Genomic DNA, 22,213 nt, shown 5'->3' with positions numbered 1-22,213 from the left:
TACCCCCCCCCCCCCCCCCCCCCATCACACCTCCAACTCCACAAGGCTCTCAAAAATCCTGCACCCCTGTCTCCCCCTCCAACACTCTCTCAGCCTTCCCCTCCCCATCACTACCGTCGCTAGCCCAATCAGGTTCCTCCTCATCAAACCACGCCTCTTCTTCCTCTCTTCTCTCCAGGGTATCAAGCTCGTCATCGCAGTCTACAATCCTGTAATCAAAATCCTCATCTTCACCGCGGACGAACCGCTCGCGCAGGAAGGCGGTCCATTGGTCTAGGCCTTCTTCGCGGGTCTGGGCGGGGGTGTCGGTGCCTGTCAAGACTGGAAGTGTGCTCGATAGGCCTGTAGTGGTTCCCGTCGTCGTTGCCGCTGGAAGAGGAGGAGACTGTGAGGTTTGGTTGGTGTTGGTGTAGGCTGTAGATGACGAAGAAGAAGGCTCGCTCAAACCTCCGAAGCGAGGAAGCGGTTGTTGGATTGGTGTGGTGAAAGTGGCGAACATTGCGGAGGTGGTGTTTATAGAGGATGATGTTGGTTCGTCTAATGTCGGTATTGTCTGACTTGGAGGCTGTGTGACGGTTCTCGTCGTCTGGCTTTGCCGGTCCATTTGCCCCTCGATTACCGTAGGCGTCAGTGATTCCTCACCGCCTTCAGTGCCAGAACTACCATCCGTTGCCGTCGCCACCGCCAGCCTTGCGAGCTTCTCCTCCCCCCGTAGCAAAGAGCCTTCCAATACGCGAGCATATCCCTTCTCCTTACCCTCTGCTTCTCGCTCGGCAGGCGTTTGGAACCGCCGAATAAGAGAGTCATATAAAATTGGATCTAAGTACGGTAACAGTGTCAGTTAGTCATCAGTGATGCTATCAGATTGTATCCTAGAGCTTGAAATGGCGCAGAATTGACCATCAGAAGGACATCAGAGATGCAGCCTCTGAGTCAGCGGCATATGGGAATCGCCTTTTTCCGTGGGCGTTTCCCAAGCCAGGAGAAAACGCCGAAAAAATCGTACCAGCGAGTTCATGTTCCGTAGACTTGAAGTAGCCTGGATGCCGTTCTAGGTACTCCCTCCGCCGGTTTCGCGTTCGTATCTCCTGAGTTTGCGCCGAAGACCTGGCCGGCCGTGGGCGGGGTTGTGCGAAGAGAGAATCATTATCGGTGGTGTCTGGACGTCCTATCGAGCCGGCCGGCGGCGGAGAGTCGAAGCTAGGTGACATAGTTGACTTGATAGGTCAACAATGAAAGGTTTGCTCAGATGTGAAATATATTGTGTAGTTGATGAAGATTATGTTATGTTGACCAATTGAATTTTGCGAAACTTGAGGATGGGTTATTTCAGATGTGAAGAGCAATTATGGTACGCTTGCAACTTGCCTTTTTCAGTGACGTCGCCCGGGAGGGGCCCGTCGCTGTGGGGCCGAACGGCGGTGGAGTCGGGTCCTGTTTATCACCAAAGAGTGCGTACACTACAAGAAGTCAGCAGATAGAAAATAGCGATTGTGTCTCGTTTTGCAAAGAAGAGTTCCTCTTCAACCGTGGTGGTCATTGAATACTAATTTGCGGCGGCATCATAAAGTTTGATCCGGATGACTACTGTGCAGTGGGTTGAAATCTCTATCACTAGGCCATTGACCAGATGATGCCAGTCCTCACTCGCATTCATATCCCTGATACCATTCACAGATCCAGACATGATAAACCATATCCATGGCACAATGTGCATGGCCTTCGCTGTCTTGAATACTCCCCAGCCACTGCTTTTTTTTCCCCATCCTTTTGTGTTTAGCTCGCTCGCGGTCACGGCTCCTCCACCTCTCTCGCTCAGTAAGCCCCAGTGCACGCAGGCTCCGTTCCACCACACCCTGAGAAAACATTCGCAGGATCATACGCTTCTCGAAACAGAAATTCATCCATCTTAATGGTCCTTCGCCTCCCATTCCACTGTTTTCCTTTGAAGCACTACACACACCACCAGAAACGAAATCATCTCCATCAAGTTGACCTGGAGGCGGAAGCACAAGGCAATCCCTTCAAGTTCAGCGGCCGAAAAAGAGGTCGTGCTAAGAGTTCAAGTCCACCAAGTCAAGGCTTAGCCATCTTGTTCTCGTTCCATCCGACATCTCGAATTCCACCATCAAGTCCAAACAACGCTGTGATCGAACAACGCTGCGGGGTATCATCATGCATAAGTGCGGAACATAAAATGCCCACAAACGCTGATATGCTAGCCGTAAACTCATGATCATAAAACATGAAAACAACGACAAGGTCCATTAAAGGCATGCCGAGCGTAAAAACGGTACTTCGTAAAGTGTCATTGCCCTGATACCAGAGGGCCATCTGTGATTCGGGAGTGGATAACCAGCCTCCGTGAACCCAATTCAACGCTTGTGTGTTCAGCTAACCACGAGGGCCACTTACTCATACAAAGCTTCTTTCATGCGCTCGAAGGTCAGTTGACAACTGAGGCCAACTTACTGCTCGTAGGACGCTATTCCATGTCCAGGAGGTTCGCCTGGCTCCTGGGCCAGTTTACCCATCCCAAACTGCTTTTTGTCAAAGGAGGTTCAATCTATCGATCTACTATTCCAAGACCTGTTTTAAGCCCACTTTTGGGCTGATGTTTCCCACGAATAGAAAAAAATCAACCCCTAGAGAGCTATGAATTTCTCAGGAGAAATTGTACCAACACCACGGATGCAGTCAACATCATATGGAACCAGCAATTGATTCAAACGCAGCCTTTAATGAACAGAACAACAGGGTTGAGAGGAAAGAAGAAAAAAAAAAAACAGAGAAAGAAGAACGGACTAACCAGCTCAAGGAAAGTGAAACGAACACTGGCAATGCTCGACACAGACAGACAGCGACATCAAACAATCCTCCAAAGACTAGGCAGCCATAATGCTCCGGCCTCCATCGGCGGTAGTCCTATTGCGGATACGCACTTTGAGCACGCCGTGGGCCAGCCGCTTGACCGTCGCAGGTGACGCCGCCGAAGTGGGAGAGGCGAGTTTCTCGGTTCCACTCGAGGTAGCGATGGCAGAGGTTACGGTCTTCTGGTGTTGCTTGTCGCTAGCGGATTGCTGGCCTGATTTGACTGGCCCGGTCTGGACTTGCAAACCGTCATTATCTGTCGTGTCAGCGGTAGGCCGCTCGACGGCGTTGATGGGTTGGATTTGTGCATGAGGAATAGGGCCAGATCCAGCAACAGGCTTGGGTGCAGGTGTCGATGTAGACGGAGGTCGAGGGATGGCCTTCTGCACTCCTATAATTGCACTCGGTGCAAATACCAATGCTTCACCAACTCTCAAAGCTACAATTCTGGAGAAAAGCTCCATGGCAGGATCGCTATAGTCCAGAGCCAACGAGTTAACGCCATCATTTTCGATGCACACATCATCAGCCATGTTCTGGTTTATCGCCAAAGCCTTTTCCAACATCCTCCCGCCCTTGCTCACACCCGCCAAGTGTTTAGACAGGGCCCTCAACCAGTCGGGACTAGTAAACCGATGCACGATTGTGACGCTGCATAGATCGAGGAGTTTTGGTGAGATGGTGGGCTCCTGGGTAGAGATGATGACTCGAGCTCCAAGATGACGCTGGAGGCGGATGGTCTCAAGCAGACGGTCTGTTAAGGTACGACACTCAGCCGAACCAGTGTCCGAGCTCATGTATTTGTGAGCCTCATCAAGCGCAATAACACGCCCAATGCTGTTGCAGTCCTGTTCAAGAAAGAGAGACAAGCAAATGTTAACAATGAACAGGCCATCTCTGCAGTTACGCAGGGACAGGAAAGATCGACAATAGTAAGCATACCAGGACGAGGGGTCCAGTCGTTGCCTCTGCTTGCCCTGGTCGATTTGCTGGATTTTGGTTCACGGCCATGTTCGTATGCCTTGGCATGTTGCTCAACCATAAAGCTTTCCAGAGTGTCAAGCCGCTGTTTTAGAGGAGCGAGCTGTTGATCCGTAAGCTCTTGACGAAACATATTCTGCTTAAAGGCGGTATAGTCAAAGGAGCCGCCCCTTTCTTGCTGCTCGATGCGCAAATCACGTAGCACACGGTTGAGTACATGGAGGTACAGCGGCATGGAGGTACCGGAGCTGACTGCCATCAGGTCAAGCATACGCCTGGTGTCCAGATCCGACTGGTTGAGGCGAAGCTCCTCGATCATGACGTTGGGGAATCTGCTGTATAGCTTGCGCATTGTCCGGATATTTGTCGGTGGGCATAGCACGCGTACCTGGATCTTTGGATTAGAAGACAACCAGGCCACTTCGCAGGGGGATCCACCGGTGTCGGATATGAAAGTGTCATAATGGAACACAATTCCAGTCAGTGGATGCGGAAGAACGTTTGCCTCGCATGGCGTCATCGCATTCTCTAGCAGACAGGAGAGCGTGTGGCTCTTGCCGGAGCCTTGACTGCCACAAATGAAGAAGCTGGAAGGCGCTGCGATATTCCAGAACACGCGCGGATCCCGGTTGGCTGGCTCCTCTGATTCAAGGGAGCCAATATCTCCACCAAGCAGGCCGTATTGAGTGAACGGTTTCTGACCACCGGCAGTTTTGGCGATTGCGTTGGCGTACTTGCGGACTGGCTCCGTGAAAAGCGGGGTGGTCGAAATCTCATTGAGTTCATCCAAGTCCAAGCGATGCTCAAGGAGACGCAAATGTGCCTTTGGGATAAGGTTTTCGTACTCACTTGTCGATTCGTAATCGCTGGTGGCATCGCTTTCCTCCTTACTACTACTTCCCTGGTCCGTACTGGCGCTCTTGGATTCCGATCCGGTCGCCGATGTTGAACGGCGGTCTCTGTTAGGTGTCATGGTACTAGAGAGCATGGCTGAGACAGGATGAGAAGTAGGTTGTTGCTTGGCCGAGGTGGTACCGGGGCTCGACAACGTATGAGAAGCGCTCTGTTGGGTAGAGGTAGTCACCATGGGCAGACTGAATGTACCAAAGGAAGACTGATTCGTGGTAGGAGTAGAAGTGTTTGCAGAAAGTGTAGGCGTGGAGGACTACGAAGACAACCTGACCTGAGCAGTATTACCTCCAAATTTGCCACCAGTAGTGTTGGTAGCTTTGAAGATGCTAGTTGCACCACTGTTAACGACACCGTTGTTGCCAAAGAGACTGACGGGAGCTCCAAACAAACTTCCACCACCAGTGCTATTGCTCCCAAAGGTGAGGCTAGGTGTATCGCTTATCTGGACACTCCTAGTTGCTTTAGAGTTGACGCCACTGTTGTTGCCGAAGAGACTGATGGGATCTGGAGTTCCAAATAAACTTCCACCACCAGTGCTATTACTCCCAAAGGTGAGGCTAGGTGTATCGCTTATCTGGACACTCCTAGTTGCTTTAGAGTTGACGCCACTGTTGTTGCCGAAGAGACTGATGGGAGCTTTGGCTCCAAATAAACTTCCACCACCACTGCTGCTGGTTCCGAATAGGCTTCCAGTGGTCTCCTTCGGTTTTGAGACAGTTGTCGTACCGTTGACGGCTCTAATTGTGCTTGATCCCAAAGTAGATGGATTGGAAACTTTCGCACCACTCAGAGACCCAGTGTATCTTCTGTTCGCCTGATAATCCGCCAGTCTGAGTTCGTCTGCAGAGTACTTCTGGTAAGGTGGTGAAACTGAAATGTGCTGGAAAGATATGATCGAATTCACAGGTTGGCCACTAAACGAAACTTCCTGATGAGCAGAGGGAGCGTAGGGAATAGAGCCTGTGCCTGGCGATGTCAAGCTGGAGGGTTGCGCCTGAGCTGGAGGCGGTTTGAAAACCATCTTGACGATCGACGACCGCGATCCCGGTTCTTATAGCCGAGAAAAATTTCAAATGATGCCTAAATTGACGAAAGTGAGGCCGCGGGTGAGTGAAAGACAACTTGAACGAACAGCGCATGAGAAGGACGGTTGGCAGCCAGAGAAGAAGGGAACCCACATCAACAAACAGAATTGGATTTTGGTGTTGCGAGGACGCTGTGGGGTAAGTGGGAGCAATTGTGGGATGGTGAAGAGCGGCAGAATTTGCAGATCCAACGTTGGGTTTCCCAGGCAGCAATGAGTACACCTTCCTAGGTAGGTACGTATGTAATGTCATTGAATGGTGCAGATCAATCAAACCGCATATGGTTCTTTGAAGGCATTCAGAAGAAAGAATGGAACCCGAATACATTTTAGCTCAGCAAGGGCCTGATCGGCACGCGTGACCGTAACCTGAAAAACGTAACCTCTTTTTCCAAAAAGTGACTTCTATAGTTGCAGGGGGGTAGGCCTTGTACCTAGATTTTGCCAGTGGAACCAGCCGAGGACAGCTAATCCAGATGAAGGCTAATTTTTGGAGCCTTTTGGAGTATTTTGGAGACCATTATCCACTTCTCAATAATTTCATCCACTTTAGAAAAGGTTACGGGTTACGCAGAACACCTCGAAGGTGCTTTGCGTAACCTCTTTTTTGGGTGGAGTAGTGGAAATGTGAATGGAGGCGTCTATACCCTTTTAAGAGCGCTATCTTAGGAGCTATACTCTATAAAGCGAGCTTATGCACCTTTAATTCTTCATCACTCTGGTACAAAGGGATTTGAAGAAAAAGGTTACGCATCCACTTTGCACAAAACGTAACCTCTTTTTGGACCCAGATGTGTGGATTTTGCCAGTTGAAAGAGGAAAAGCTCAAGGTCTTAGCTTTGCATAACAAAAGAGGTTACGTTTTTCAGGTTACGGTCACGCGTGCCGATCAGGCCCCAAGCTGCTGTGATCCAGTTTCGGCACATTTTTCTGTGTTCTACAAACCATCCATCCCATGTAGCGGGACGTTGTCGTCTGGTTCCTTGCACACTGCAAACAGGGCTGAATCGGGCGCGCGAGCGGTACGGGTCGTTGCTCACAGATCTCCATGCCGGACATGCAAGTTTCTTGTTGCCCCTTTTTTCTCTTTCATGCTGATCACCCTCTCAGGTCTACCGGCTTTGTTGGGTATGAAGAAAGAACAGCAAACGAGACGTTGTTTTTCTGAAAGAACGAACATCACAAAAAAGCAAATCCTGGGCTGGGATCTCGTCGGTATCCGTACTATCAATTACCTGTCTGCCCAAACCTGCGGTGTGGCCCCAGGGCCCGAGGCTAATTTTGCTCACTACACTATACAGGCAGTCTATCGAAATCTGCAACGCTAGTCCCCGGCCGCTCCGTACAAAGTGTCGTCACCGGTTGAGGCCGTCTTGGCCCTAGGCCGGACGCGCATGAGAGGCCCGGTAGGGGGGAAATGAGACATTTGAGCCATCAGTCATTTGTGGTGAAATCGGGCAACAAACAACCCGAGAGGAGACCTCCGGCTGGCCGCATCTCTGAGGAGGACCATCGAGGAATGGGCGAAAGAAAGCCAATAGCCATGGAAATCAACGCGCGGTGCATTCTTCGCATCCTCATTACCTATCAGCGGTATGACAGACAGCGACGTCGTGACGCAAGGCTGGGGCTTTGTAGTACCCCAGGTCGAGTCTGCCGTGACTACCTGAGCAGCTGAGGGGGTCGTTCGGGACATGATCATAGGCGGAGTTACTATATTTCATGCTCCACCCCGATTATCCGCTGCTGTTCAGGTTTTCTGCCAGATCACGACCATGGGTTTCAGGCTTCCAGCGAATGAAAGGCGGACGGCGGGCAACGGATGGCATGGCAATTGGGATGCTGCCATATGCTGCGGGGATGCACATCTTGCCTGTAGCTAGCCCGGACCGCGCTAGTACGTGCATTTCCCAATGCATCCTCCATTTCCGCTGTCATTTCATAGCATTTCGTTGGCGCGTCAGACAACTGACTGAGGACAAGATATGATGAGATATGCTACCAGCCACTACCGGCCTATGGCAACGGCTTACACACTGCTAACCAGTCGTACTAACAACGGAACACACACCAATTTCACTCACCTTGTCCGTTGCGAGTCGTAAGCTAACGAACGCAACTTCCACCCTGTGCGATTTGCAGACATGCCAACCCAGGCCGGCATGGGTCCCGACTATTAGTGCCATTGATTTAGAAACCCCCGGCCGTGAAGAAAATGCACGCAGCCCAGACGGGCTGGACAGCAGTTGCAGACTGTTCTGGATCTGGGGATTCCACGACGATCGAACTGTTGCCAAGCATTTCCACTCCTTATCGATTTGCACGAGAGGGAGCGGGACGTCGGGAACCAACAGCAACCCCCCCCCCCCCCCTTCTCCCCTTAGGGATGCCGATTGCGACCTTGCGACCTTGCGAGCGATCCGTATAGAATTGAATTCCAAGTTTCTATCCTATCTATTCGCGCCCCGTAGCTACTTGGTTGGTAACTACTACGTCCCTACAGCAGCACCTACCTCTAGCTACATACTTGCATCCTCTCCGCACATGCTTCACACCTTGCAGCTTACCTAGTCTTGCTTAGCAGCTTGTTGAATCAGACAACGGAAGTTGGGCACAAGGGCACCTCATCCGCCAGGTTTGGACAGAAGCATATGATACAGCCGTCTGTTCATTCCTCCCATCTCCGCCTCTCTCCTTTCCCTTTCTCTCTGTCGTTCCCTCGCTCCAGTCTTACCGACTTTTGCGTGCGGAGCTGTGCTGTGCTGTCCAGTTGGAACAGCCCTCCTCGAAACCACGGCCTCACCACAAACACACTGCGTTGCTGCGGCTCGGCGGCCTCGACGGACTGCAGCAGTGCGTTGGGTCCTTGCGCTTTCACACACGCGTCTGCACGGCGGAATGGTCGATCTCAAGTCCAAGCTACGAGCCCGGCTTTCCAGGAGGAATTCCGGCATATCCTTGCTCACGTCCAGCAAGAGCTACAGCGGCACCGGCAACCATGGCAGCATCCACAGCCCCAACGACGACGCCAGGAGCGACAAAAACCTTGACTTGGAGAGCGTGCGACCAACATCGTCAGTATCCGCTGATGCCATCACCGACGCAGGCGGAAGAGGAGGCCGGGAGCAAAAGCGGGTAGGAAGCGGAGAAGAAGCAGCTGGCGGTGCGGGAACGGGAGCGGGAGCGGGAGCCGCAAATGCTGCAGCCGGAGAACACAAGGAAAAGGCATCGGGGTTTCTTGCTCTCTTGATCGGGGCGAGCCACAGCGCAAGGACAGGATCGCGACAAGCCACCTCTCCGAAACAAGCTGCGCAAAGCATTCGGAGCGTTGACGACGCCCAGCAAACAAGCGAGACCCCAGGTGCTATAACCGGCCAGCCGGGAGAAGACGGCAGACTGAGACAGTACGGGTCGAACACCGACGACACCAATGGTGACTGTCTTAGCAGAGGCGGCAGCGGCGACAAAGACGAAAATGCGGATCTCCAACTCGTTCCCCCTGCGGTTGCGGATCCTGCCGGTGCTGGTGCTGGGTCTGGGCACGTTGGCAGCAGCAGCAGCGCTCGTGCTGGCACTGACCATTACAGCAAGTGCGACACGGGAAGCCCCAACTCGAAAAGTGCCCAGCAGCATGGCGTCAATGCTGCGCCTGCCGCGGCAGGAGGTGCTGCAACCAATGCAACCAGCGCTAAATCTGCCAGCGGCCAGCCACCTGCAAGCTCCGTAACGAATCGCGCTGCCCCTGGTGCTGGCTCCGACTGGACACCCGCTAGCGATCTGCGGCGGGTCTCAATTAGCAGCGCAAGAGTTTCCAGCCTTGCCAGCATCCACGAGGATGATGACCTTGCGCATACCGCTGCCGGTGACGAACCTCTACCGCCTCCAACAACATCCACACTTGCCACAACAATTATTGATGCTGCCACCCTTGATGCCACCACCCCAACCAACCCCAATCCAAATCCCTTTGAAAATTCCCATCATCGACAGCTCGCTGACGCCGCTGCTCAATCTGCCACCCCTACCACCGCCGCGCCCGATATCGTGCGCAGGGTTCGTCTGATTGATTCGGCTGTAAATTCGTCGTCCTCCCAGCCTCCGACGCCTGCACCACTCGCTACATCTGCCGCTGCATCGCCGTCCATTGTCTCGTTCAATTCCGTCGCGCCTCTTTCGCCGACTGGTACCGTACCCCTTGGCCCAAGTGCAGATACTCCTTCAATCGCGCCCTTGCCCCTTTCGACCTCGACTCCTGCCAATCTTAATCTCCATCCGCCGTCTACAGATCCCACTGCCACGCCGGGTAGTCCTACCACCACCGCGCTCTCCACGTCGACCGCTCTCACGCGGCCCTCGGTTCCACCGAGACGTCAGAGTCTTTTGCCCAGTCGCCAGACGACTCTCATTCGAACGCTCCTCGACGCGAACCAGACCGATGAACTCGACACCGGCGCTAACACCAACGACCACCTCCTTCCTATAAGCGCCACCATGGTGACGCGCAAGATCTGGGTCAAGCGGCCGGGTGGCTCCGCGACCCTGGTCACGATCAATGAAGAGGACTTGGTCGATGACGTGCGGGATTTGATCCTCAGAAAATACGCCAACTCCCTAGGTCGCCAATTCGACTCCCCCGATTTGATCCTGCGGATAGCCCCCAGGGAGTCGCAAAGACAGGAGCGGGTCTTGGGCCCAGAAGAGCCAATGGCCCGGACCTTGGATGCATATTTCCCCGGAGGCCAGACAGTGGATGAAGCCCTTGTCATCGACATCCCGCCCCGTCGCACACCAAAGGAATCACCCAGGACCGGCCCCCCGCATGTTCCTCACGGCTTGCCGACGTATTACGAAGAGACACACAGACCGTCGGAAGGAGGTACCGATTATTTTGGCCCTGGCGCTCTCGCCCATCTAGCCCCCGGCATCGGTGGTGGCCCTGTCATGACTGCCCCTGTTAATGGCCCGCCGCAGTCACATTCTCATACCATATCCGGTTTGGGACCAGGACACATTCCCCAGCTACCCTCCCCCGGAGGAACACGGCCCCGTCAGTACCGCGAACGACCGGACCGTCCTCGCCTGGGTAGGCAACATACATCATCGCCCACGATTCTCAACGTAGTTGGAGCCGGTGGTCACGCCGCTACGATCGCAGTGTCTTCGTCAAATCATGGTATGCAGCAATCCTCCGTTTCCAAGGTTCAACGATCAAGGACTCATTCCATTGCCTCGTCAGAACAATCCACGACCGGTGCCGTTCCTGGTCCCCCGGCGACAGCTTCGCATGCTCCTCATGTCCCTTCGGCACCGCCCTTGCCTACTCCGCCACCTGCTGCGCAAGAGCCTGTCCCGGCTATCCCAACACAGCATCCGGTCACTACTCCCCCAGCAAGAGTGGCCTCCCCTCGGCCTCCGACAGCAATGGCAACAAGAACCAAGAAAAAGAAAACCACGCCAGACCACACACCTCTGCCAGCGGTAATGCTCAGTAGTGCCGTTCCACCAATTAATGTCTTGATTGTGGAAGACAATATCATTAATCTCAAACTCCTTGAGGCTTTCGTGAAGCGACTAAAGGTCCGGTGGCAGACCGCTATGAACGGCCGAGAAGCTGTCAACAAGTGGCGCAAGGGAGGCTTTCACTTGGTGTTGATGGATATTCAGCTGCCCATCATGAGTGGCCTGGAAGCGACTAGGGAGATTCGAAGGCTCGAACGCATGAACTCGATTGGTGTGTTTTCCAACAGCAACAGCAATGGAGGAACCAATGGCGGCGAATCTGGCGGCGATCCTGACGTGATGCCCGAGGAAGACAAACTTGAAAATATTGAGCTGTTCAAGAGTCCCGTCATCATCGTAGCTCTCACGGCCAGTTCGCTGCAGAGTGACAGGCACGAGGCCCTGGCAGCGGGTTGCAATGATTTCTTGACCAAGGTAAGTCTTCCCTTGAACACGTTGCCTATCTATCTATCCTGGTACAGAGAGTGTCGAACAGTTGCTGACTGACGGCGTGATATAGCCCATTACCTACATTTGGCTGGAACGCAAAGTCATGGAATGGGGCTGCATGCAAGCCCTTATCGACTTTGACGGTTGGAGGAAATGGAAAGATTTTGGGTCGAGCAATGGCGAGGACAAGAAGGATAATGCGTCCGCGGTCAAGGACAGCAGCGGGATGGCCTCCAAGAAAGCCATCACCAGACCTAAGAGGAAACCGACTATGCAAAAGGAGGTCACAAGCCCACATCACACAGCACAAGCGGCGGCGCCTTCAGAGGTGTCACATACGACCCAGACGAGTCAGACTTCGAGCGACGATAAGTGAGATGTTCGGCGCTGACTCTGACTGGCGTACATCACTCTGCATTTTAGCTTTGGTTGGTCGTATCATATACCCTTCACCTGGCGGTCTCTTATCTTCTCTTCTGGATTATTGTTCCGTTCTACAAGATGGAATTTTTGGTGGGAAACGACTTCGATCACCAAATGGACGATGATGAGCGTCCAGGCTTTATCAGTGGCTGGTACACAACGATGCAACATGACGATAATATTCGTTTTTGATCGGTCATCCTAACCAAGGGACTGGAGGCCAGATCATTCGGACCATCGGTTCTTGGTTGAGATGCAAAAAGGGATCAAGTAAAGTACCACTGAGGAGATGGAAGTTCCAGTTCAGCAATCGTACAGATTTAGGACCGTACCGTGGTCCACATCTCCTGATCTTTACCTGTCCTGTTTACTTTTGTTTTCAAAATTAGGGGGTTAGCGTGAAGTACACGAGGCATGCATACGAGGCGTCACAGCGGATCAGGTTCGCGAAGTTACCTAGTGTTGGCTTTTTTGCAATATTTCTTTTCTCCTCTTCTACAACGGGACCATCCTGTTGGTCACCAAACACCACCATTTCTTTTTGTTGGCGATATGAACAAAAGAAGAAGTAATGTACACAGACTCACGAGCTACATATATCAGCTGCCTATTAAGTGAGCGGACGTTTGTCTGCGCAGCTCAGGATTGGAGCAGAAACAACGTGGTCGAAAATCGAAGACAAGAGTTGAGAGTAAAGACATGCACTTGAGTTGCAAAAAAAAAGTACACTGTGTGTGTGAGTAAGTCGCCGATACCAGATCTAATATTGCCTCCGTTCTTTCTGTAAGGATGCGCAATCTTCAAGGTTTACATGATAGTATGTTGTCGTGACGAGTATTGATGAAGCCGTATCTGACGTTGATTCTTAAGACAACTGACGAAGGGACATCCGAGGCAATGACCGACCCTAACCCTATGCTAGCTCGGGGTGAGAGCAGTAAGCGTGAATCGCGCAAGACCCGCAACGCATCGGATGGAACCAGGAATTGCGCCGGCCCATTGGCTGGTCAAGCTCAGAGAGGGGATGGGGTGGGCCAGGCTCTGCCGGAGCTTGCCATCGACCGAATGGGACGAGTCCAGCGCAATTGAATCCACCTTTGCCGAAAAATTTCCCGCTTTCCCTCACTGGGGACAACAAACCTCTTGTTTCCTCCCACCCAACCCTCCTCACCTCCCACACATTCTCCAATATGCCACCGCGGATACCCAACGCTCCCTCCTCTCTCCTCCTCCAGAGCAGCGCCTGCAGCGGTAGCAGCAGCAGGTGTACAGCTTCCAGGTTGCCGACATGGGCCTCCTCGTGCTCATCTAGCTCCCCTCAGTCCTCCCAACCAACAACACATCAGCAGCAATGCTCGTCGTTCTCCACGACCGCGCCGGCGCACCTCCAGTCCGTCCGTCGCCAGAAGATGTTCTCTTGGTTGGATAAGAAGGGAAGCGCATACAAGGAGCACACCAGGCAGGGACCAAACCTCCTTGGTGGCCAAGGCAAAGACGGTCTTGCCGTGCCCTTTCCGAACAACCCTTACTTCAAGAGTCAGCCCGTCCTTTCCGAGGGCTCACGCGAGATCATCTACCAGGATGTCATGGAGAAAGGTCTGCCTATCAAGGCCGTGTCGGCCAAGTACAACGTCGACGTGCGGCGGGTTGCGGCCGTGATCAGGTTGAAGGAGATCGAGAAGCGCTGGATCAAGGAGGTAAGCTCATCATCATTTTCTTCTCATTGCTACGATGTTACACCCCGTCCTGTCTCCGTCCCCTCCCGATTGCCCAACCGGCCGGCGGCGGCGGCGACCTTGCTTCATATGATGAACTACAAGAAAATTCGATTAGTCTTGAAGACATACCTCATGGTTACAAAGCCTTTTTTCAACTGAGCGAAGCAACCCCTCTCACCTCAATTTCAACAAATTCATCGTCTGGTCAAAAAACATGTTTGGCTAATCCGGTCCGTGTTTTTCACTCAAATAGTATAAGCCCCTGGCCCGTCCGTATGCCCGCGCCGTGATGAAGATGCTACCCCAAACCGTCCTCGGCGGCCCGGACCAGAAGCCCCATGAGTCTATCAACGACGTGCATGTGCACAGCTACACCACTCAGCAGCTGTTCGTGCCCGTTTCGGAATCGCGCGAGTTCACGCGCGAGGACGCCGCCAAGGCGTTTGGTGACCACATCCTGCCCGTGGACAAGAAGCTGCGCGTTCCCGAGCTCATCGAGTTCCAGAAGGACTTGCTGAAGGAGGTGCCCCTGCAAGAGGCGAACCGCAAGTTCCTCAACGCGACGGCGGCGAGCGAGGCCAAGATCGCCGAGCGCGAAGCTAAGCGTCGCCAGGCGATTGAGGATGCAATCACGCGTGTCAAGACGGATAGGTTCGAGTTCCGCTTCCAGGAGTTCAACGCAGAGAATGTGGGCCACGACGGCAGGGACCGTAACGCTGTTGGTTGGAGGTACGGTGTTCCCTTCCCCGACCGTAAGCGGTCCCAAATCAAGATCCCTACCAAGGTGGAGTAAGATCTCTTGGGTTTTTGTGGATGTTGGCTCGAGTTGTGGGACGAATGAGTGATGGTGATGAGGGGTTTTCCGTTGCCCGTTCATTCACAACAGGCCCTTTGATGGCTCAACATTGGAACTCCTCACCGAGTATGGTTTGATGTGTGTTGAAACGGGCGGGGTTGGTACGCGGACGTTGAGAAACCGAATGAAATGATGGGAAGTCGATGAGGGTTGATCGACATGCACGCACACAAAGACAGAGAGACATTTTGAGGTGGAGAAACACAGCGTCCACTGGTCGTCATGTCTGTGCTATGTTTCGTTCCCATGTAAACTTATTGCTGTCACAAGGCCACCGACGTCTTTAGCAGTGTGGACCTATTTATTGTATCATTATACCAAGCCAGCCAGTTGCTTTATGCTTTATGATTTTTCTCTTTCCTTCCAAATTAATTAGTCATGTGGGAAACGAATTAGGCGGCTAGAAATATGATCCCTAAAAACTAGAACCCATCTTGATTCATGCCGTGCTGTCTCGAGTGTTTGCTGGTCTTCTGCTCTTCTCGCTGATCCAAGATCACTGATATATATATATATACATCCATATATGACACAAGTATCCGGAACCATTGTGCTATCGAATTCTTCAATCATATATGCACCTCGGCTATATCTGTCAAGACAAGTTCAAGGTGCCACAAAAACAAAACATTGATGGGTGTGACTGAGTTCTTTGGCCAAGAGCCGGGTAAACCAGAGTTGACTTGTAAACCATCAAAGTTGTCCACCAGACAGAGAGTTTGAACAACCAAGGATTGACAACAAAAGTTCAAAACACCCTCGATCCAATGAACACCAACTACCATGCATCATGAAGGATAGCTAAATACCTACTGTAACGTGATAGCGAAGGGAAAAATGATTTGAGAGATATTCCGTCTTGTCCGAGAAACCTCTCTGTATAGAAACCCCCTTGGAAGCAGGTCGGTGTCTCTTTACATTCCTACATTCCTACTGTACTTATTCAAACTTTCACAAAATCAACGTTCACTACTTACGTAACCAAAGGGGCAGGAGGGGGTCTCGGAGAATATATATCAACTACATACCTACCTAGCGAACGAGAGATTCAGCACAGGGGCTTGCTTGATCGAAGAAGCCTTAAAGAATTTTCTGTTTGGTCAGAGATCGATGTGACACACATGCAAAGTAAAGCGTCTGGGAATAAAATACTCGGCAAAGCAAAACAATCACCACAGTCAAAACCCAACTCGCAATCACGCTGTGTGCCCAGCTTCATTATCAGTGTAAGTAGGTGATGCCATGCTCCCAATTTTAACTGGATCACATCCCTCGATCAAATAATCTCCTTCTGCCATCTCAAGTCATAGACCTAATAACCAGTTGCCGCTGTATGCCCAACCATAGCCATTTGTCTATAGAGGTATATGTGCGTTGTTTTTATCCGATATACTCCTCCATCTCCATTGAGTAACCGCTGGTCCCAGGCTCCCAGCCCAGCCAGACTAGACGAGAGCAACGTTCAATTCGTTTATGTGGGATGTAAGTATATGCCGCTCCTACGTCTCTTATATCACACACAACATCCGCCGCACATTCCAACCCCGGATGCTTTTTTTGGTGTAAACAGTTGATGAGTGATGTACGAACGGATACGAAAATTCAAACAATTTCAAATGCTGTATACAAGCCCTCCAGTACCCCGTTCAGAACCTCTTGCAAGTTGCAATTCGGATCCAAATACTCAGAACAAAAAAGGAAAAAAAAAATCGACGCCAGGTTCGAACCTTATCCTTTCTCGAATGGATACTCCCTTTTGTCTTGTGGGCCTCAAATTCCTCCTCTATAAGATTCCCCTGTTCCCCAAGTGTGTGCATACGCTTTTGAATTGAAAAAAATTGAACGGGGTATCAATAACACATGTCCTCCAACAGACAAAAAGGAGGGATGATGCAGCCTATAACCTGTAGCCTGAGCCCTCCTTTCCATGCCATGTTCATGCACCATTTGGATAACGTGGATGATAGAAACAAAAGAAAACCAATTTCCTGAAAATAATCGCTTCACTGCCCATGAGTGCATCCACATTGACGATTCAACGACTGATGACCCAACTAAGCCCATCACCAGCCACGGTCCACCTTAGAATGATGACTTCATGTCCCAGCCAGGCGACTTGGCCTCTATTCGTTGTCTCTCCTCCACTCTGATGACCCTGGCGATGTCCGCGTTCTGTGATCCGGCATCCATCACCACAGCGGCTCGTCCCCTGCTCAAGTAGCCGTCTCCATTGCCGTCCAACTCCATCGGCGTAACAGGTCCAGGGCTTCCCAGTGGCACAAGCCTGGGAGACAGGGGCTTGTGCGTCTTGAGCATTGTAGCCCCTAGTTGGATGTTCTTCAACGCCGCGTTGTCAGACATCCTAGTCGACGGTGACATACTGGAGGCGTTGGAGAAAAGCGCCATTGATGCCTGGGCCACCATATCTCTCTGATACTGTTCGACTAGGCGCTTAGCCTCGGAACCTGTGCGTAGGCGGCTGTTCTCTCGGCGGTATTTCAGCTGGGGTTCGGAGTGAGCAACTCCTGCGGCATCCGCTCTTGCTGAGGGCCTCTTGTACTGGTTTGAGTTGCTGGCCATCCGGTTCTCGTAGTTCGTCGGGTAGTACTTTCCCATCGGAAGCGCAATGTTGTCGTGAACTCCAGACGGCATATAGGAAGACACCGGCGTATGCAGGCCAGTTGACCCAGTGGCACCAACTGAGGAGCCCAAGTGAGAGTGAGACAGATCGTTTGCCATTGTCCGTACTCGAGAATCAGTGAGGGGAACAGAAAAGTGTGTAGTTTCGGCCGCCTTGTGTAAGGCTTGATGGCGTGCCTTGCTTGGATCAAGAGTGAAGAATGGGTGAGGTCGATGAACTCGGGTAGCTGGGTCCTCGTGGTGAGGGAAGTATCCCCTGCAGTGGTGTCAGCAGGTATTTGCTATGTGCGAAGTGCAGCGGAAAGAAAACAGAGACGTCTTGACAAGACAGACATACCCTTGAATGTCCCCTCGAGCAGAGAGGGGTGACGGCGGTGTTTCAACAGGAGCGGTACTAAGTCTCCTGGTGGGTGGTAGTTCAATTGCGATAGGTTTGCTTCGAGTTACGACCTTGGATGCATTCTTGGACTCTGACACAAAGGTGGTGGTTTGAGATTTACTGTTGACTTCTAGGGAGGATATTATGTTAGCTCAATGAACCCTAATGACATGGACCATCTCGGCATCCATTCTCGCGACCTCCGCTATGACGCAAAAATTACATGGCTTAACAGTGCATGTATCGAGCACAATCGCACTTATCCCATCGTACCATATTTCCGCATTGGGAAATAACCAAACATTTGTGAGTCGTGCGCTGATGCCAGGGCATTTGCTAAAGCGAGGGTCATGCAGGGACTTCCAGGGCAGAAGAGCTACTAACGTCGCGCCCAATGGCCTTGCAGTGTCGCGGGCATCGTGAACTTGAGGAACATGGAAGATTTCAGATTCCCAGCTGACACCCCCATGTCGATCCCACTAGGGACATCGAGCCAGCGCTGAACATGAAGCCTAAACGCACCGTGACGACTGACGACATGATTCAGGACCCCAAAACAGCCCACCTGACCAGTGGAAAACAAGGCATGGAGTGGAACTCTCGCAACATCATTGGAGCAGCATCGTTTTCGTCGCTAACCTCGGGGAAATGCATGGAGGGATCGGAGGAAATGATGGAAAAATTCCAGAACAAAACGAACTTACCTCTGGTACCGAAAAGAAGGGCATCTCTGCCAGCAGACGCCACATATGAGGGCGGGATCTCCCGCACGGGCGTGTTACCCGCGGAGAAGGCGAACTGCTCGTCTGATAAGGGGCTAGGAGACGGGCAGGAACCGTGTGAGGAACCAGACAACGTTCTCCGAGGCATGTTGGGCCGCATTATTTGTGACGGGGTGAATGAACGTTTCAACGAGCTCCCAAGAGTTGACATTGCGGTAAAACAGCGATTATGGTGCTGTTTGGGTGTAAGGGATGTGTTCGAGGTTGGAGTAGGCTTATGGCAGCTCGTGTGCTTTATGCCGATTTGATGTTGCAAAGATGTTTTGCTCGGCTCGACGAAGGTGTCCAGGGATCAATCGTATGGGAGTCTTGAGAAGTGCTGGAAATGTTCGTGGACCTTGATGTTTACTTGCCGTGTTTTTGTATAAGATGGACTAGGTACCTTATCTTCTTCTGTTATGTCAGTAAGCTGATCGGAACTAAAAGATATAGGGCCAGTGATCCAGCTGGCAGATAATGCTAGGGCTCTTTTGGCCTGATCGGGCATACGTGTTGAACATCACAAAAGCTGCACCTGTGGATGATAGCATCAAGATAGCAACCTATCTCTCTTGGATACCACCTCGGTTCCTCTGGATGACGAAATATCGCTGAAGCCAATGTAAGGGTTATGCGAACGTACCAGTCATCAAACAGCGCATACAATGACAGCTGAATAAGCAGACAAGGCCTGCAAAAGGCTTTGTAGAAGAATGGCAAAATAACGGCCGCCAGTATCTTGTATGCCACAACGGAGTAAGGTTGCGAGGTACTGCAAGCTTGGACCAGCTGTTGCGCAATGTGGTGTTTGCAAGTCTCGGCGCAATGGCGAAGAAGGTCGAGATAAGGCAGTCAGGTGTAAGCTTTCCGTTTGCCAGCTGATCTCTTTTCTTGTGTCAACTGTCCTGTAAATGTTGGTCGGTAGAAGTTAGGCGTGATGGCGAAATCCCAGCGCTTAAATCTGCACGGGTTGCAATGCTTGGTGTACTGTTGTTTTGCAGGTTGTTTTCCTTCTCTCCGTCGGGGCGGTTACCACCTCAGTTGATGCTTCCTTTGTAACCTGCGCGGTAGCTGCAAAAGAAGGTCCGGCAAAGGCGGAATGGCGAACTTGGGTTTCAGGGGGTCTTGAGCGCTGACAGATATTGTGAAGCCAGTGAAGATGGTCGCTGGAAAATGTGCCTCGGCGTGCTAGAGGGTATCGTGAACTGCCGCAACGTAGCCTTCGGCGGGATCAAGCTCGTCAACTGTACGAAGCTGCCACAGGCCTGACAGCCACCACCAGGGCCTTTCAGATAGCGCTGATGAAGGTTGCTGCATGCCCTGTGGTAAGACGAGAACAGACAGACCGATGATCTGGTTTGCGGAGGCGACGACAAAAGTAATGCGAACGTGTTCTTTGAACGATTTATTGTCTGCCGTAGGTCAAAGCGAAGATGAGAAAGAAGGCGAAAGCCGTTGGGCAGCCAGATGAGACGGTGGAGGTTTTTGTGTTGTTCTTGTAAAAGATCCAAATCGGTGGAGGCGGGATGACAAACACTGAACTTTTGGGAGGATCACCCTGATAACTTCCACCTGAGGACAGCCCACCAACCGATATACGTCCACTGGTCAATGTCAATCATGTGGAATTGGAACCTCCCTAATCCTTGCGGACTGATTGCCTTTTTTTCATCCTGTTACTTCGAGGTTCGATCTTCTTTGAGAGCCACTGCAAGGAAGGAGAGAAGGGGGCATCTCCACTGAACTGGACGACTTGGCGTCCTGAGTGGACAAAAAGAGTGCGAATCTCACGAACTGAACCGAGAATGGCAATATCGATGTCCCTCATTAAGCGGGAACGATCCGCTTGAATCCAAGATGATACACCTGTAACAACCGCTACTCGAAGCTTCCCTTTTATCTGAACCCTGGATTTCCAACTTCTCTGGATTATCACACACACAGTCCCTTGTCTGCAAACATTCTCCCGCCAAGGTCTGCTTCTTATCTCAGATGGGCGAGAAAAAGGGGTCTGATCTGATGACTGGGATTGTTGACCATAAGCACTTTTCAGTGCCTGACCAAGACCTCAATTATCCTTATGAACTCCCGTTGGTCCACCTCACAAGTCATTCAACCTGCTCGTCTGCCCGCCTGCCCGCGTGGAAAGGAGTCGAGAAACAAAGAGCCCGCTGACGTTCGGGAACCGATCTCCGAGACACCGAGTCTTCAAAAACACGTCTTCATTCGCAAACTTGGCTCAAGTTTGCTAAACGCGTAAGCTAACGGTTCGTTGACCAAAGAGTTCGCAGGTGCTGTCTGTTAACTGCAAGCTGAATCTGGTTGAAGGTGAATTATGTATGGAAAACGGCTACTAATCCGATGGTGATAGTTAGTTCTGCCACCACAACAACTTGGAAGGATAAGAAAGGACTTTTCAGACTTCGGGGGTCCCATTCGAGACTGGAGTTATCCAATTCTTGTACACCACTCACCATGACCCGACGCTCTGCCAAGTGGGAATGGAACACAATCAATCTTCCCGCTCTCTCCCCCTCCTCCCCCTTCTCCCTGCTCCCAACCATGCTGATCGCTGCAAGTCTCGTACGACTGGCTGTGGGGAACCACCACCCCTACTTCCGATTTGTGACAAGTTTGCAGAAGGAAACCACAACAGCATCGAGCAGTCGTGAGTCGTAAAGTGGTTGTCCCTTTTGACACCTATCGATTTATCTCATCTATTATGCTCTACCAGGCCGTTTGTGTTGTCTGCATGGACTATATGATCGCGTACATGACAAGTATATTCCAAACCATGAGAACGGTACCCGGCTTCAGCAAAAATCTGGAGCGGGGGAGAAGAACAGCCAGAAACAGCCGGATCTACCTAGGTAGTGTGAGGCTTGAGAAGGTTGTAGTTGCATGGCTCACAGGGACAGCGGCATTGTCATGATTTACTGCAGGGGACGCCATCTGAATGAGGCTCGCAGTGATATGTACGCTATATAACAAACGGTTCCCGTATTCCTTGAAGTTATTATATCTGTTCGTCGTCGCTTCTATCCCTCCTCGACAGTGGGTAGCCTGGGCGCGTGCTCACGGGTTATGGATACGAGAGAATAAAGGAATGCTGCTGATGTCGTCTCGTGCTCGTTGTCTCTCGTTCTCAACCTTAGAAAGGCAGCCGCCGTCAATGAGCTCGCCGCGTGAAGGTTGTCCCTCGTTGTGCAGTAGGACAGTCAGCCAGTCACTGCAGTGTCCACAATGAGTACAGTGTCTTGATGATCCTCTGTCGCTGTGGTCCACAGCGGCAGCATCCGCTGGGTAGCGATTACTAGAGGTGCTTTTTTCATGGTTTGTATTTTGCTGTGAGTAGCGCCCATGTATTTCCCAATGCTAAAACATCATGTTTAGCAGTGATTGTCCAGTTTCCAACATTTGCATTGCTCAAGCACGGCAGTAAACATAACACCATTCTCATTCCGGGTTCACGCCGATTGTGCCGAAATCGGGTATGTCTAGCATGAACTGCAAAGTCATTGTCGTTGTGATGCCAGGCCGCCCTACACCACAGCGTAGCGTTGTGTCACTTCAGGGCACTTAGCTCCAAGCCTCCAACCCCAGGTTTCCATCCCTGCCAAGCTTGCATCGCCGACGCCA

General features: G+C 51.8%; 5 protein-coding genes across 5 annotated transcripts; 2 read left to right on the top strand and 3 right to left on the bottom strand.

The window, feature by feature from the left end:
- Nucleotides 1-49: 49 nt before the first annotated feature.
- On the bottom strand, nt 50-1,249 carry NEUTE1DRAFT_92422 (uncharacterized protein; the record flags this gene model as incomplete). The annotated part of the gene is made up of 2 exons (XM_009858587.1): nt 50-819; nt 1,060-1,249. 2 exons carry the CDS (start codon nt 1,145-1,147, stop codon nt 50-52), a joined length of 858 nt encoding a protein of 285 aa, XP_009856889.1.
- Nucleotides 1,250-2,891: 1,642 nt separating this feature from the next.
- Nucleotides 2,892-4,783, bottom strand: NEUTE1DRAFT_21543 (uncharacterized protein; the record flags this gene model as incomplete). The annotated part of the gene is made up of 3 exons (XM_009856617.1): nt 2,892-2,966; nt 3,207-3,766; nt 3,814-4,783. Coding segments are annotated over 3 exons (1,605 nt in total), but the record flags the coding sequence as incomplete, so codon positions are not given.
- Nucleotides 4,784-8,746: 3,963 nt separating this feature from the next.
- Nucleotides 8,747-12,309, top strand: NEUTE1DRAFT_126614 (uncharacterized protein; the record flags this gene model as incomplete). The annotated part of the gene is made up of 2 exons (XM_009858586.1): nt 8,747-11,782; nt 11,868-12,309. 2 exons carry the CDS (start codon nt 8,747-8,749, stop codon nt 12,171-12,173), a joined length of 3,342 nt encoding a protein of 1,113 aa, XP_009856888.1.
- A 1,080-nt stretch (nt 12,310-13,389) lies between these two features.
- On the top strand, nt 13,390-15,184 carry NEUTE1DRAFT_92413 (uncharacterized protein; the record flags this gene model as incomplete). The annotated part of the gene is made up of 2 exons (XM_009858585.1): nt 13,390-13,917; nt 14,192-15,184. The coding sequence occupies 2 exons, from the start codon at nt 13,411-13,413 to the stop codon at nt 14,729-14,731; spliced, it is 1,047 nt and encodes a 348-aa protein (XP_009856887.1).
- Nucleotides 15,185-16,876: 1,692 nt separating this feature from the next.
- On the bottom strand, nt 16,877-18,683 carry NEUTE1DRAFT_150622 (uncharacterized protein; the record flags this gene model as incomplete). Its single annotated transcript, XM_009858584.1, has 3 exons — nt 16,877-17,690; nt 17,772-17,943; nt 18,518-18,683. 3 exons carry the CDS (start codon nt 18,681-18,683, stop codon nt 16,877-16,879), a joined length of 1,152 nt encoding a protein of 383 aa, XP_009856886.1.
- Between the last annotated feature and the right edge of the window lie 3,530 nt (nt 18,684-22,213).

This window comes from Neurospora tetrasperma (assembly GCF_000213175.1).
Source record: "Neurospora tetrasperma FGSC 2508 unplaced genomic scaffold NEUTE1scaffold_81, whole genome shotgun sequence".
In the NCBI taxonomy this organism is placed as follows: domain Eukaryota; kingdom Fungi; phylum Ascomycota; class Sordariomycetes; order Sordariales; family Sordariaceae; genus Neurospora; species Neurospora tetrasperma.
The sequence above is the reverse complement of the archived record's forward strand: the minus strand, read 5'-3'. Positions and strand labels throughout refer to the sequence as shown.